The sequence below is a fragment of the Ranitomeya variabilis genome, chromosome 7 (genome assembly GCF_051348905.1).
Source record: "Ranitomeya variabilis isolate aRanVar5 chromosome 7, aRanVar5.hap1, whole genome shotgun sequence".
NCBI lineage: Eukaryota > Metazoa > Chordata > Amphibia > Anura > Dendrobatidae > Ranitomeya > Ranitomeya variabilis.
Genome location: NC_135238.1, coordinates 10,781,449 through 10,797,376, shown reverse-complemented (window position 1 = coordinate 10,797,376; position 15,928 = coordinate 10,781,449). Strand labels below are relative to the sequence as shown.

The 15,928-nt window shown below is 52.5% G+C and overlaps 1 protein-coding gene across 2 annotated transcripts; it reads left to right on the top strand.

Moving 5' to 3' along the window:
* The first annotated feature begins 8,590 nt into the window (after positions 1 to 8,590).
* Positions 8,591 to 15,333, top strand: MAZ (MYC associated zinc finger protein). Of its 2 annotated transcripts, none has more exons than XM_077273959.1 (5): positions 8,591 to 9,112; positions 10,184 to 10,938; positions 11,433 to 11,496; positions 11,580 to 11,751; positions 13,032 to 15,333. In XM_077273959.1, the coding sequence occupies exons 1-5, from the start codon at positions 9,074 to 9,076 to the stop codon at positions 13,130 to 13,132; spliced, it is 1,131 nt and encodes a 376-aa protein (XP_077130074.1). In that variant the 5' UTR covers positions 8,591 to 9,073; the 3' UTR covers positions 13,133 to 15,333. The 2 variants fall into 2 exon arrangements, with proteins under 2 accessions (XP_077130074.1, XP_077130075.1); XM_077273960.1 differs by having other exon boundaries at positions 8,721 to 9,106.
* Positions 15,334 to 15,928: the final 595 nt, after the last annotated feature.

Here is a 15,928-nt window from a genome sequence, read left to right as displayed (position 1 = left end):
TATCACACAGGATAGGATTAGATACACAGCTCAGCAGTCAGTATCACACAGGACAGGATTAGATTCACGGCTCAGCAGTCAGTATCACACAGGACAGGATTAGATACACGGCTCAGTACATTATCACAAAGGAGAGGATTAGATACACAGCTCAGCAGTCAGTGTCACACAGGATAGGATTAGATACACAGCTCAGCATCACACAGGAGAGGATTAGATACACGGCTCAGCAGTCAGTATCACACAGGAGAGGATTAGATACACAGCTCAGCAGACAGTATCACACAGGAGAGGATTAGATACACAGCTCAGCAGTCAGTATCACACAGGAGAGGATTAGATACACAGCTCAGCAGACAGTATCACACAGGAGAGGATTAGATACACGGCTCATCAGTCAGTATCACACAGGATAGGATTAGATACACAGCTCAGCAGTCAGTATCACACAGGATAGGATTAGATACACGGCTCAGCAGTCAGTATCACACAGGAGAGGATTAGATACACGGCTCAGCAGTCAGTATCACACAGGAGAGGATTAGATACACGGCTCAGCAGTCAGTATCACACAGGAGAGGATTAGATACACAGCTCAGCAGTCAGTATCACACAGGAGAGGATTAGATACACAGCTCAGCATCACACAGGAGAGGATTAGATACACGGCTCAGCAGTCAGTATCACACAGGAGAGGATTAGATACACAGCTCAGCAGACAGTATCACACAGGAGAGGATTAGATACACGGCTCAGCAGTCAGTATCACACAGGAGAGGATTAGATACACGGCTCAGCAGACAGTATCACACAGGAGAGGATTAGATACACGGCTCAGCAGACAGTATCACACAGGAGAGGATTAGATACACGGCTCATCAGTCAGTATCACACAGGATAGGATTAGATACACGGCTCAGCAGTCAGTATCACACAGGATAGGATTAGATACACGGCTCAGCAGTCAGTATCACACAGGAGAGGATTAGATACACGGCTCAGCAGTCAGTATCACACAGGAGAGGATTAGATACACGACTCAGCAGTCAGTATCACACAGGAGAGGATTAGATACACGGCTCAGCAGTCAGTATCACACAGGAGAGGATTAGATACACGGCTCAGCAGTCAGTATCACACAGGAGAGGATTAGATACACGGCTCAGCAGTCAGTATCACACAGGAGAGGATTAGATACACGGCTCAGCAGTCAGTATCACACAGGAGAGGATTAGATACACAGCTCAGCAGACAGTATCACACAGGAGAGGATTAGATACACGGCTCAGCAGTCAGTATCACACAGGATAGGATTAGATACACAGCTCAGCAGTCAGTATCACACAGGAGAGGATTAGATACACAGCTCAGCAGTCAGTATCACACAGGATAGGATTAGATACACGGCTCAGCAGTCAGTATCACACAGGATTGGATGCTGCAGCTCCCTGTGATCCGTGTCCTGGTTTCGGCTGCTGCACCGCCTCGCTTTGCTGTAATCTGTCCCCTCAGTGCCGTGATGAGGATTTCTCGGACATCCATGGGAATGCGCTGACGACCCCTTAGTCTCCTGTCCTGGGGGTCACTCGGCTGTTCTGACTGATCACGTGACTAATGGCCCCATGCAGCCTGTGTCACCGGCCCCCAATAGAGGGGAGATTAGAGCGTGACCCCCATCTCACCGCTGCGAGTGCTCATTACATGCCTGGAGATCCACTGTGTGCCCTAATGCTGTGGGGTAGATCCAAGAAGAGCGGCCTCCACCACTCACTGCAGGACGGACCAGTGTCGCCTCCAGCCCCCGAGTTATGCCAGATTCTGCTCGTTTTGTTGGTTTGGCATATCATGGGCATTCATGTCCTGTGTAACGTCCGTTATTAGAGGAATGCACAGGATCGCACCGCTGCCCGGCACAATGCTCCACGTATGAGGCCGGCGTGCGCTCCGCAGATGGCGACTCTCCAGCAAGACGCAGCCAAAGGGAGGTAATGTGTGCCCAAGATGTCAGTGACAGGAAGGGTTAAATTAGGAGGAAGTCTATGGAGCCGGCAGGGTGGTCACTGGATGGAGGGCCGGACCGCTGAGATGAAGAGACCACCCGTTTACACATGCCAACAACACACAGTACTGCCCTATATACTATATACACAGGATGTCTCCTACCGAGAGTGATAGGCCCGACCCTTATATACCGAGTATCCCCCTATATACTATATATACAGGACGGCTCCTACCGTGAGTGATAGGCCCGACCCCTATATACCGTGTATCCCCCTATATACTATATATACAGGACGGCTCCTACCGTGAGTGATAGGCCCGATCCCTATATACTGTGTATCCCCCTATATACTATATATACAGGACGGCTCCTACCGTCAGTGATAGGCCCGATCCCTATATACCGTGTATCCCCCTATATACTATATATACAGGACGGCTCCTATCGAGAGTGATAGGCCCGATCCCTATATACCGTGTATCCCCCTATATACTATATATACAGGACGGCTCCTACCGAGAGTGATAGGCCCGATCCCTATATACCGTGTATCCCCCTATATACTATATACACAGGATGGCTCCTACCGTGAGTGATAGGCCCGACCCCTATATACCGTGTATCCCCCTATATACTATATATACAGGACGCCTCCTACCGTGAGTGATAGGCCCGATCCCTATATACCGTGTATCCCCCTATATACTATATATACAGGACGGCTCCTATCGAGAGTGATAGGCCCGATCCCTATATACCGTGTATCCCCCTATATACTATATATACAGGACGGCTCCTACCGAGAGTGATAGGCCCGATCCCTATATACCGTGTATCCCCTATATACTATATACACTGGATGGCTCCTACCGAGAGTGATAGGCCCGATCCCTATATACCGTGTATCCCCCTATATACTATATACACAGGATGGCTCCTACCGTGAGTGATAGGCCCGATCCCTATATACCGTGTATCCCCCTATATACTATATATACAGGATGGCTCCTACCGTGAGTGATAGGCCCGATCACTATATACCGTGTATACCCCTATATACTATATATACACAGGATGGCTCCTACCGTCAGTGATAGGCCCGATCCCTATATACCGTGTATCCCCCTATATACTATATATACAGGACGGCTCCTACCGTGAGTGATAGGCCCGATCCCTATATACCGTGTATCCCCCTATATACTATATATACAGGACGGCTCCTACCGTGAGTGATAGGCCCGATCCCTATATACCGTGTATCCCCCTATATACTATATATACAGGACGGCTCCTACCGTGAGTGATAGGCCCGATCCCTATATACCGTGTATCCCCCTATATACTATATATACAGGACGGCTCCTACCGTGAGTGATAGGCCCGATCCCTATATACCGTGTATCCCTATATATTATATATACAGGACGACTCCTACCGTCAGTGATAGGCCTGATCCCTATATACCGTGTATCCCCCTATATACTATATATACAGGATGGCTCCTACCGTCAGTGATAGGCCCGACCCCTATATACCGTGTATCCCCCTATATACTATATATACAGGATGGCTGCTACCGTCAGTGATAGGCCCGATCCCTATATACTGTGTATACCCCTATATACTATATATACAGGACGGCTCCTACCGTGAGTGATAGGCCCGATCCCTATATACCGTGTATCCCTATATATTATATATACAGGACGGCTCCTACCGTCAGTGATAGGCCCGACCCCTATATACCGTGTATCCCCCTATATACTATATATACAGGATGGCTCCTACCATGAGTGATAGGCCCGACCCCTATATACTGTGTATACCCCTATATACTATACTACATGGTGGCCCGATTCTAACGCATCGGGTATTCTAGAATATGAATGTAGTTTATTTCTGAAGATTTAAGAATAATGCAATGAATACACAGGATTTCCCGGGTGAAATATAGACGTTATCATTGCCGTGTGGCAGTTTGTTGTGGTGCCTCCTGTTGGCGATGTTGTCTGTGAGATTCCATCCTGGGCTTGTCTGGCAGCAGTTTGTTGAAGTGTCTCTTGCTCTTGATGTTGTCGTTTTCTTGCTGCTGCTGCTTTTCTGTCATCCTCATTGGCGTATTTTCACTTACGACCCATTGGAAGACAGGAAGCGTAAATCGTGATAGCGTACAGTAAAGAAGCATCTGTTCAGCGCGCTGTGACTGTCAGAAAGTGTTCAGTGAACGTGACTGAACTACGTGGCACTGTGACTGACAGAACTTATTCAGTAAACGTGACTGAACTACGTGGCACTGTGACTGACAGAACGTGTCCAGTAAACGTGACTGAACTACATGGCACTGTGACTGACAGAACTTATTCAGTAAACGTGACTGAACTACATGGCACTGTCACTGACAGAACTTGTCCAGTAAACGTGACTGAACTACATGGCACTGTGACTGACAGAACTTATTCAGTAAATGTGAGTGAACTACATGGCACTGTGACTGACAGAACTTGTCCAGTAAACGTGACTGAACTACATGGCACTGTCACTGACAGAACTTGTCCAGTAAACGTGACTGAACTACATGGCACTGTGACTGACAGAACTTATTCAGTAAATGTGAGTGAAATACATGGCACTGTGACTGACAGAACTTGTCCAGTAAACGTGAGTGAACTACATGGCACTGTGACTGACAGAACTTGTCCAGTAAATGTGACTGAACTACATGGCACTGTGACTGACAGAACTTGTCCAGTAAACGTGAGTGAACTACATGGCACTGTGACTGACAGAACGTGTCCAGTAAATGTGACTGAACTACATGGCACTGTGACTGACAGAACTTATTCAGTAAACGTGAGTGAACTACGTGGCACTGTGACTGACAGAACTTATTCAGTAAACGTGACTGAACTACATGGCACTGTGACTGACAGAACTTGTCCAGTAAACGTGAGTGAACTACATGGCACTGTGACTGACAGAACTTGTCCAGTAAATGTGAGTGAACTACATGGCACTGTGACTGACAGAACTTGTCCAGTAAATGTGAGTGAACTACATGGCACTGTCACTGACAGAACTTGTCCAGTAAACGTGAGTGAACTACATGGCACTGTGACTGACAGAACTTGTCCAGTAAATGTGAGTGAACTACATGGCACTGTGACTGACAGAACTTGTCCAGTAAATGTGAGTGAACTACATGGCACTGTCACTGACAGAACTTGTCCAGTAAACGTGAGTGAACTACATGGCACTGTGACTGACAGAACTTGTCCAGTAAATGTGACTGAACTACATGGCACTGTGACTGACAGAACTTGTCCAGTAAATGTGAGTGAACTACATGGCACTGTGACTGACAGAACTTATTCAGTAAACGTGAGTGAACTACATGGCACTGTGACTGACAGAACTTGTTCAGTAAACGTGACTGAACTACATGGCACTGTGACTGACAGAACTTATTCAGTAAACGTGAGTGAACTACGTGCACTGTGACTGACAGAACTTGTCCAGTAAATGTGAGTGAACTACATGGCACTGTGACTGACAGAACTTATTCAGTAAACGTGACTGAACTATGTGGCACTGTGACTGACAGAACGTGTCCAGTAAACGCGAGTGAACTACGTGGCACTGTGACTGACAGAACTTGTCCAGTAAATGTGAGTGAACTACATGGCACTGTGACTGACAGAACTTATTCAGTAAACGTGACTGAACTATGTGGCACTGTGACTGACAGAACGTGTCCAGTAAACGTGACTGAACTACATGGCACTGTGACTGACAGAACTTGTCCAGTAAATGTGACTGAACTACATGGCACTGTGACTGACAGAACGTGTCCAGTAAATGTGACTGAACTACATGGCACTGTGACTGACAGAACATGTCCAGTAAACGTGACTGAACTACATGGCACTGTGACTGACAGAACGTGTCCAGTAAACGTGACTGAACTATGTTGCGCTGTGAGTGGGGGGTTAAATTCCACGCCAATATCGCTGATTGGTCTACGGCCAATTGACTGCGCCACTATGGAATGGATGGGATATGGACCCCTGTGCGATCACTACTAATGGGACCCCTGATTGGATAAGTATTTCTCTCCACCTTTTCGCTCCTCCCTGCAGTCAGCTGTAGACGGGGCTCAGCAGAGGATGCAGCAGAGTTCATCAGGGGTCTGGTGTGTATTTGCTATCACCCTGGAAAAAGGCACACTGCCGAAACGTGCGTCGGGGCTAGTGGTGTGCGCTGTGCCCAGCACTGCAGGTATTGCTGCCTGTGTGTGACGTTTCTATGCTGAGTCCAGCGGCTCCTTTTGTTTCGCATTATGTGTGGTTTTATCAGAGTGGTGCGTAATGTTCGGCCATGTCGGGCCCTTGGGTCACCTCTAATTCTAGGTCCCCGGTACTCCCATAGTCCTGTGCGTGTCCCCCGTAGATATCTGTTTAATGTTCACTCACAATTCAGCAGACTGTAACCTCCATTGTTGAGGGTTTTAGTATTTTTGCACCACCCTGTGGTTTCCACAAAAATTTAAAGTAACCAATAAATTTCGTTCAACTTCACAATTGTTTTCCACTTGTTGTTGATTCTTCACCAAAAATTTACATTTGGTATCTTTATGTTTGAAGCATAATATGTGGGAAAAGGCTGAAAAGTTCCAGGGGGCCAAATACTTTCGCAAGGCACTGTATATGTTAAATAAATACGGCGGGGACGCGCTGGAGCTCACACAGAGAAGAGAGGGGGACGCACTGGAGCTGACACGCGGTGGAGCGGGGGACGCGCTGGAGCTCACACGGGTTGGAGCGGGGGACGTGCTGGAGTTCACACGGAGGGAAGAGGGGGACGTGCTGGAGTTCAGACGGAGGGAAGAGGGGGACGTGCTGGAGTTCACACGGAGGGAAGAGGGGGACGCGCTGGAGTTCACACGGAGGGAAGAGGGGGACGCGCTGGAGCTCACACGGAGGGAAGAGGGGGAGGAGCTGGAGCTCACAGAGGGAAGAGGGGGACGTGCTGGAGTTCAGACGGAGGGAAGAGGGGGACGTGCTGGAGTTCACACGGAGGGAAGAGGGGGACGCGCTGGAGTTCACACGGAGGGGATCGGGGGACGCGCTGAAGCTCACACGGAGGGAAGAGGGGGAGGAGCTGGAGCTCACACGGCGGGGAGCGGGGGACACGCTGGAGTTCACACGGAGGGAAGAGGGGGACGCGCTGGAGCTCACACGGAGGGAAGAGGGGGACGCGCTGGAGCTCACACGGAGGGAAGAGGGGGACGCGCTGGAGTTCACACGGAGGGAAGAGGGGGACGCGCTGGAGTTCACACGGAGGGAAGAGGGGGACGCGCTAGAGCTCACGGAGGGAAGAGGTGGATGCGCTGGAGCTCACACGGAGGGAAGAGGAGGACGCGCTGGAGTTCACGGAGGGAAGAGGGGGACGCGCTGGAGTTCACACGGAGGGAAGAGGGGGAGGAGCTGGAGCTCACACGGCGAGGAGCGGGGGACGTGCTGGAGCTCACACGGAGGGAAGAGGGGGACGTGCTGGAGTTCACACGGAGGGAAGAGGGGGACGCGCTTGAGTTCACACAGAGGGAAGAGGGGGAGGAGCTGGAGCTCACACGGCGGGGAGCGGGGGACGCGCTGGAGCTCAGACGGAGGGAAGAGGGGGACGCGCTGGAGTTCACACGGAGGGAAGAGGGGGACGTGCTGGAGTTCACACGGAGGGAAGAGGGGAACGTGCTGGAGTTCACACGGAGGGAAGAGGGGGACGTGCTGGAGTTCACACGGAGGGAAGAGGGGGACTCGCTGGAGCTCACATGGAGCTGTGTGCAGGAGTCCGGCGCTTTCTCATACAATACTCTGATAATGGGGCCACAGTGTGGTTATATGGCGTCACTAGCTGATCCTCTAAATCACTACGTCTATGATACAACGGTGTAAGCCGGCACCGTAGCCCCTCACCCCGAGCAGCCCCTCACCCCCGGTAATCCCTCACCCCGAGCAGGCCCTCACCCCCGGTAATCCCTCACCCCGAGCAGCCCCTCACCCCCGGTAATCCCTCACCCTGAGCAGCCCCTCACCCCCAGTAACCCCCATTGTGTAGGATGCCATAGCCGGCTACTATAGAAGACGCTGTTCCTTTAACAGAATGAGCGCCTAAAGTGTCTGCCGACACATAAATATTTGAGCCCAGAGGGGGGAGGAGGAGGAGGAAGAAGAGCCGCCCCTCCCCTTTGAGAGGCCAGCTGCTCATCAATGCAGGCGGACGAGACCATCGCGGAGGGAGGGGGGTGTTTGTGCTCGGGCTGAGCTCGCAGACTCCGCGCTTCCTGCTAGCGGCCGCGGCCCGTGTTTGTCGCAGGGCAGGGGGCGGGCGGAGGGGATTTGGCGCAGCGGGGACCCCCCTGTGGGCAGCTGGTGATTGCGGAGCGGGTCCTCCGCCGCCCCTTCCCCTCGGCGTCACACAATGCTCGGCCTCCATCTTGCTCCGACGCCGCGCTCCGCTCCCCCCTCCCTTGTTTATCTTTAGTTCAGTCCAAATCTGCAGCAAAAGGGGAAAAAAAAAAAAAAAAGCTCCAATGTTACAAAGCGCGCAGCGCTATTAGCTGCAGCCGCCCGGTGCATCCGCCGCCCGGCGCTGTGTGACCCGGTGCCCGCCGCTGTGTGGCCGCCGCGGATTTGTGACATTTTTTGTTTTTTTTGCAGGTGGGGGCTGGGGAGCCGCGGGGTGAAAGGTCACAGGCGCTGCCATATTTTGGATAGTAAATAATGCACAAATAATCCGCAAGGGGAGGAGGGAAGAAGAAGAGGGGAGAAGAAGAGGGGCGCGGAGCCCCCCGTGCGTGCTGCAGGGAGGAGGAGGGGGCCATGATGTCACCGCGGCGCTGAGCCTTCTTTATCCCATGCCCTGTGTATTTTATAGGGGATTTTTTTCCCCCTCCGCCTTTAGGGGGCAGTGATCTACCGGAGAGACGCGTCCGAGGAGGGAGGGGGCGGCGGAGCGGGGGGCGACCACCGCGAGAATAGACGGGAAAAAGAGACTTTATTGATTTCTGCAATAATGGACGCGAACTGGACCAGCTTTATATTCCAGGTAATGGTGAGTGTGCGGGGAGGCCGGGGTGTGAGGGGACGCTGGGGGTCTGCGGGGAGGCCGGGGTGTGAGGGGACGCTGGGGGTGTGCGGGGAGGCCGGGGTGTGAGGGGACGCTGGGGGTGTGCGGGGAGGCCGGGGGTGTGAGGGGACGCTGGGGGTGTGCGGGGAGGCCGGGGTGTGCGGGGAGGCCCGGGGTGTGCGGGGAGGCCCGGGGTGTGAGGGGACGCTGGGGGTGTGCGGGGAGGCCGGGGGTCGCTGGCTGCAGAGGAGCCGGCGGCGGCCGCGGAGTCCTGTAAATCTGCAGCTTCTTCTCCCGCCTGTGAGGCTGTATTTCTTTTTTTGCAGGGAGGAGGGAGCGGAGAGCGCTGGTGCTGGGTGTTTTCTCACCACCCCTCCTCTCCCTCTTTCCTCTCCCTCTTTCCTCTCATAGTGAAGCTGGCAGTGAGGGATAATGTCCTCTGCTCCCCGCGTGGAGAGGTCGCCCCCCATCCGGCCACAGTGACACCGAGGTCTGACGGGCCATTGTGTGCTGCGTCCATGGGACACGGGAGGGCGGACGGTGTCAGGAAGCGGTTAATTGGGAGAAGATTGGGGTCTCTTTACATTGTGGGGTCTCTGTGCCTATGGATGAGGGTCCAGGGCTCTGCAGACAGTGTGTGACATGTGCTCCTATGTGTCCGGTGTATATGGCTGGGGCTTATTTGGGGTCCTTGTACGTTCTAGGCATGATGAATTGTGCACAGAGATGTCATGGTGTGGCGGTGGTCTTTATTACGGTGTGCAGATAAATGTCCTCTACGTGGGGGGAAGCGAGGCTGGGACTGGACATGACCCAATACTAAGCCTTTGTCGTGCTCGGGGCCTGGTCTGAGGAGCTTGCACTTGTCTCGGTGACCAGGTGGTCCTAGCGATTAATGACTTGGCGACTGGTCAGCCGTTTGTTGTGAAGAACGTTGGTCTGACTGGCTGTACCCGGCCTCCAGTTGCCACCTGGGGTGTCCTAACTTTACACTGTTCTTGTTGATTTGGAAGCTTGGAGGATCTATTAGTTATTGGTCCCTTTTGTCTCCTCCAGACCCCTCCTCCACCCCCGGCGGAGCCCTTACAAGTTGAACTCTTACCTGTACTTGCGACTGTTACCGCACCGCCCGATGGATCCCTCACGACGCAAACCTTGGTGCACACTATGGCGCCCCAGCACCCGTCCACAGTGGACACGGCCGCCCTCAAACAAGTGGTGCCGGGACTGTCCATCCCACAGCAGATGGTGCCAACCACCATTACATCTCAGCCTTCCCCCATCTCCACCGCTCTCCCTTTGCACCCGGTCATGGAGCTCTCCAAGAAGTCTAAGGGCCGGGGCCCCTACATATGTTCCTTATGCTCCAAAGAGTTTAAGAACGGCTACAACCTGCGGAGACATGAAGCTATCCACACGGGCACCAAGCCCGCCCGGGCGCAGCCTGCAGTCAAGATGCCCACCATGGTTCCTCTCAGTTTGCTCAGTGTTGCTGGGACCCTCGGGACCAGTACTGAACCCCTGGAGGTTCCTACATCTGCTTCCACACTGCCTTTACCGGGACCGGGGCCGTCGCCTACAGCGAAAAAGGTTCGGAAAAACCACGCCTGTGAGATGTGCGGGAAGGCCTTCCGGGACGTTTACCACCTGAATCGTCACAAGTTGTCTCACTCCGATGAGAAGCCGTACTCGTGCCACGTGTGTCAGCAACGCTTCAAGCGCAAGGACCGCATGACGTATCACGTCCGCTCTCACGACGGGACGGTGCACAAACCATACATCTGTAGCCACTGCGGGAAAGGCTTCTCCCGGTAAGATGCCAGCCCTGTCACTCGGCCAGCCCATCACTCGTCCGGCCTGTCCCCCGGCCGGCCAGCCCATCACTCGTCCGGCCTGTCCCCCGGCCAGCCAGCCCATCACTCATCCGGCCCGTCCCCCAGCCAGCCCATCACCCGTCCAGCCAGCCTATCCCCCGGCCCGTCCCCCAGTCAGCCCACCCGTCCAGCCAGCTTATCCCCCGGCCCATCACCCATCCGGCCTTTTTCCCCGGCCAGCCAGCCCATCACTCGTCCGTCCCGTCCCCCAGCCAGCCCATCACCCGTCCAGCCAGCCTATCCCCCGGCCCGTCCGCCAGCCAGCCCATCACTCGTCCGGCCCGTTCCCCAGCCAGCCCATCACCCGTCCAGCCAGCCCATCACCCGTCTGGCCATCCCATCCCCCGGCCCATCACCGGTCTGGCCAGCCCGGCCCATGACGATTCCTCTTTTGTCTCTTTCAATCTTATCTTTCATTTCTTCTCTTTCAGTCCGGATCACTTGAACAGTCATGTCAGACAAGTTCACTCTACGGAGCGACCCTTTAAATGCCAGGTACTTGTAAAATGTGGTTCTTCCATCGGTCGGCATTCGTTGTGTTTCTCAGTCACATCTTTGTCTTCTCCTTCCGCCTCCAGACCTGTGAAGCTGCTTTTGCTACGAAGGACCGGCTGAGGGCCCACATGGTGCGACACGAGGAGAAGGTTCCTTGTCACGTGTGTGGGAAGCTCCTCAGTGCGGCCTACATCACCGACCACATGAAGGTCCACAGCCAGGGACCCAACCACGTGTGTGAACTGTGTAACAAAGGTAAGGGAGGTGTGCGTTGTGCACGTGTCTCAGCCGCTCAGTCCAACACCGCACCACTACACGTCTGAGGGCCCCAAATCCGGCATATCCCAACATCCAGCGATGCTCTTCTCGGCCATGAGTGAACACGTTCTCCTAGAAGGGTGGAGGGTGGTCTTTAAGAGTCCTTTAATCACTCTCACCAGTGTGCTCTTATGTGTGAACGGTTCCTTGACAAAATGGACGGGTTCTTTTCACTAACATGTTAGTAAATTGGTTACAACAAGAGTAGATGATATAAAAGGTCCATTATTCCTGTACGTTGTATCATGGGGGCATGCGGAGTTGTTGCTACAGGTACCAGAAGTTGATGTGATCTCGGCTAGGAGACCAGATAAAAGCTATTACTTTGCAAATGTTAAAATAAGCATTAATGAGATCCTTGGGGGCGGGGTATGTGGAATGTTAGACTCTTCGGGGGCGGAGCCTGGCTATGAATTAAAGAACCAGTAAACAAATTAGACATTTCTGATCCTTGGACAGAACGCCACCTACTTTTAGCCGAGAATATAGTTTCTGAAACCCTCAGAGATCGGCTCTAACGCTTTGTCTTCAGTCTCCTTTTTGCTGAGGGCTTCCCGTGAACTCTCCCTGTTTACTGGTTCTTTAGTGGGGTAGCGGCACCTTGCAGAATGGTGTGGATGAGGGGATCACTTTGTGATGATGAAGCGATGCCTGTGGCCCGGCCTTAAAGTGGCGTGTGCTTCTCCTCCCCCGTGCAGGTTTTGCCACGGCCGCGTACCTGCGGGTCCACTCGGTGAAGCACCACGGTCTGGTGTGCCCACGGGCAGACAGCTTCCTCTGCAAGTTGTGCAGCGTTCACTGCAAAACCCTGGCACAGCTGAGCGGCCACATGCACACACACGCCATGTCGGGGGCCACGGGGCTCGCTGAGGGACCCCTACTGCAGTGACCACGGCTAAGGCAAGAGCCTAGTTCCCTTTTCCCTTCCCTTTCCTGGGGATGTATGCATTGTTGGTAGCTGGAGGCTGTGCTGAGCATTGCTGGGTTTTGGGGTATGCCCTGTAGCCCCCCGTACCTCGTCTTGTAGCATGCCTGCCCGTCACTCAGTGGTTGTGTTTGGAGACGCCCCTGCCCCCGCTCTGCTTGTCTAGATGCTTTATTGTATTCTCGTAATTCCGTCTCTAATCATTGACTTTATCCCCCTGCTCACGTTTTGCATTGTTCGTTATGTGCCCCCCCAATAATTCGCCCTTTTTCTGCCTTCTCTCCCCTCACAGGCACCTGCGAAGTCTGCCCTCTCGCTGATCCGACGGCCGGCGAAACCGCTGTGCTTCCGAACACCAGTGTTCCCGGCATGATGTCCACGCAGCCCTGGTGACTGGCTCTCCTGGAGGGGGGTGCAGACAACGATGTCGCTCTCTTCTGATGTGTTTGTGTACAGTGTTTGGGGGTCCACACCGGCCCCCGGCTCCGGCACACATGTTCTGAAGAGTGGTTGTATGTAACCCACCTCCCACCTTCTGTCCTCCAGGTGAATAAAAACCGTGAGGCTAAAGGAAGGTGACCAGGGATTTAGGAAAATGACATCCATACTGCCGGCCCCCGAGGATGACTTTTGGAGTTCACCGCAGCCTGACTTGTACACTACACGCCCCGTGTAATGCTGTAGGACTTGGTGCCCATTTTTTGCATCCCCCGGCGTGATCGGAGCACCTGGCGTGGTGGAAATCATGGACCAACGCCTTGTATAAAAGTGACGCCATAGTGTGCACCGGTGCCTGCAAGGACAGTGAGACATCAGGACTCTGCGGGTGGCAAGGGCTGGCGGGCTGCTCCGGCTCATGATTAGTATTTCTTGACACTAGATGTGTGAGCGGTAAATCCTTTTCAATTTTTCAAGTAGATGTCCCGGGCGCCAGCCGAATTATCTGAGATAAGGGCACTGTGAAGGAGGGTAGGAAAACGGGCGCGGTACCCCGAGACGCGGTACGTGATGGCGCTGGTCCTCCGGGCAGCAGTGGGAGGTGGATAATGATGACGTGGTCAGTTCCTGAACTGGGGTAATGCCATCATTTGTAAGACGGACCTCCAAACTCCATGTTTCGGGCAGAATCTGGCTTCACGGGTACTTGTGTCCAGGGGGCTCTGCTTCATTCCTGTCTGGTCACAAGTGTCCCGTGAAGGCCAAGCATTGTCTTCTGTGGGCATTTACATCCAGGCCTCCAAATTGATCCCACTTGTCTCTGTCCAGAGTAGGATGTAGCGGAGACAATGACCCGTACTGTAGGCGAAACGGCAGAACGTGCCCGATGTTGGGTGCAGCTGCGCTCTCCGCAGTTCTGTGACCATCCCGCGAGCTCGGTGCAGTAGCGCCGGTGCCTGACAGGTGGAAAGAAGCCACCATGATCCTGGCCATGTTCACATTGCTCGTGTTTGGTGACTTTCGGCAGTCGGTTAACGTTCTCTAATACGAGCAGGAACTTCATGAATTTTGGCTGATGACTCCCATCGTACATTACAGCTCCACCCGTCATCCACCGAACAAATAGCTTAAGGGGGTTGGCGTATAAATTCTAGGTTTTAACCCTTTTTTTTGTTTGTTTTTTTCCTATTTTTAATTTTTTTATGTTTCTAGGATCTAATATAGAATAACATGAATTCTTATGGAATGAGCAGGTTTAGTTTAGAGAAGGTATACTTACAGGCTGCTCCGCTGCGGTGCTCCCACTACTGTGAATCTTCTTCTTAAAGGTTGAATTCTTCTAGCGTTTTATTGTCTGAGGTGACAGAAAACAGGTCTGCAGATATCAATGGTGAAGGCCACCAGCTGGGAACCCAAACCCCAGGGCTTCAGCGCCAACGGAGGTGCTGTCAGGTGTTCCTGTGCCTTGAGGTCATCTGGGTGGGCGACTTACTTCATGAACTTCGGGCAGCGTCTGACTAGTCTTCTACGGTTGCACCATTAAAAACTTTAAGCCTTAGTTAATTGAGGCGTCTGTAACTTCTGCTCGTTCCTTACTATGGATGAAACTTCCATGTTCTGCTCCCGTTGCACATGAGGCGCAATAGTGGAGAAAAATCGGAAATTGCATCGATTTATTTTACGACAGAACGTTCCACTCCGGAAAAAAAGATCGGAGAGGTTTACTTATAGCAGATGGCGCCAATCTCCGGACGGATGCCCCGGTAGCTAAATATTAGGAATATGGATACAAAACCGACCCCTTTCCGTGCTGCTTATTGGCATTGAGGCTGGGAAACGTAGCCGGAAATGTATCAGTGACGTAAAGTTTGGATACATTGTATCTAATCACGATTCTACGTATCCTGCTGGATAGTTTCCAAAAAAACTAGGATGAATCCCAGCGGATCTTGTCCGCTGCCCCTGTTGACGAAGGGTCGTCATCTTCATGGTCGTCGTCTTTTGCATTTCACGTCTTCACCCATCGCAGCCTTCATTACCGAGTCCAAATCAGCCTCGTAGTCGGACTACATCTTTCCTAGCCATGGTTGATGTGACTAGTAGCCGCGTGAGTTGGTGGCCACGTTTTTGTTTTGTTTTTTTCTTTGGAGGGGCAGGACGAGGGCAGCAGTTTTCTGTACAAATTTCTACGTGTATATACTTTCCAGAAGGAGTGAATGCCTGTGTACATAGGTTTATATAGACTCTGTCCATGGTCATTTCAAGCCTTCGTTGTCCGCTCGTTACTGGCCCTGCATGTCGTCGTTCCACAATCCGTATACAGACCGTAAAGGGCAGGCGGTAATCTCCCTTTCTACAAGGCAGGAGCTCCTATTCTGCGACATTTCAGGGCGCCCCTTCCCTCTTTTTCTGTTATACACAGGTGAGACGTTGTGTGTATATAGTGTGCAGGGGTCGGGTACAGGCTGTATATAATGGACGTGTCACTTGCATCTCGCACTGTAAATACTGAAAACTGCTGGAAACCCGTCATTTTGATAACTGTTGAAAAAGTTTAAAAGTGAAAAAAAAAAAGTTTTCTTAACTGTCCTTGTGGTGACGATCGCTCCTCACCTCCACTCTCCCTCTGTGCGTCACTTCGGGATTTGTTTTTTGTTTTTTTCTTGATCTCCCTTAGTAAATAACATTGTTCTTCTTCCCTCTATGTTCTCAGTGTCATATAATCTGTCTCCGTATATAAAGTATTTCGCC

Excerpts from the sequence above, each read along its gene's own strand:
- MAZ (XM_077273959.1), top strand. The coding sequence starts at position 9,074 with ATGGACGCGAACTGGACCAGCTTTATATTCCAGGTAATG. Across the intron at positions 9,113-10,183 it reads GCTTTATATTCCAGGTAATG|ACCCCTCCTCCACCCCCGGC; the intron begins GTGAGTGTGCGG and ends TGTCTCCTCCAG. Across the intron at positions 11,752-13,031 it reads GTGTGAACTGTGTAACAAAG|GCACCTGCGAAGTCTGCCCT; the intron begins GTAAGGGAGGTG and ends CTCCCCTCACAG.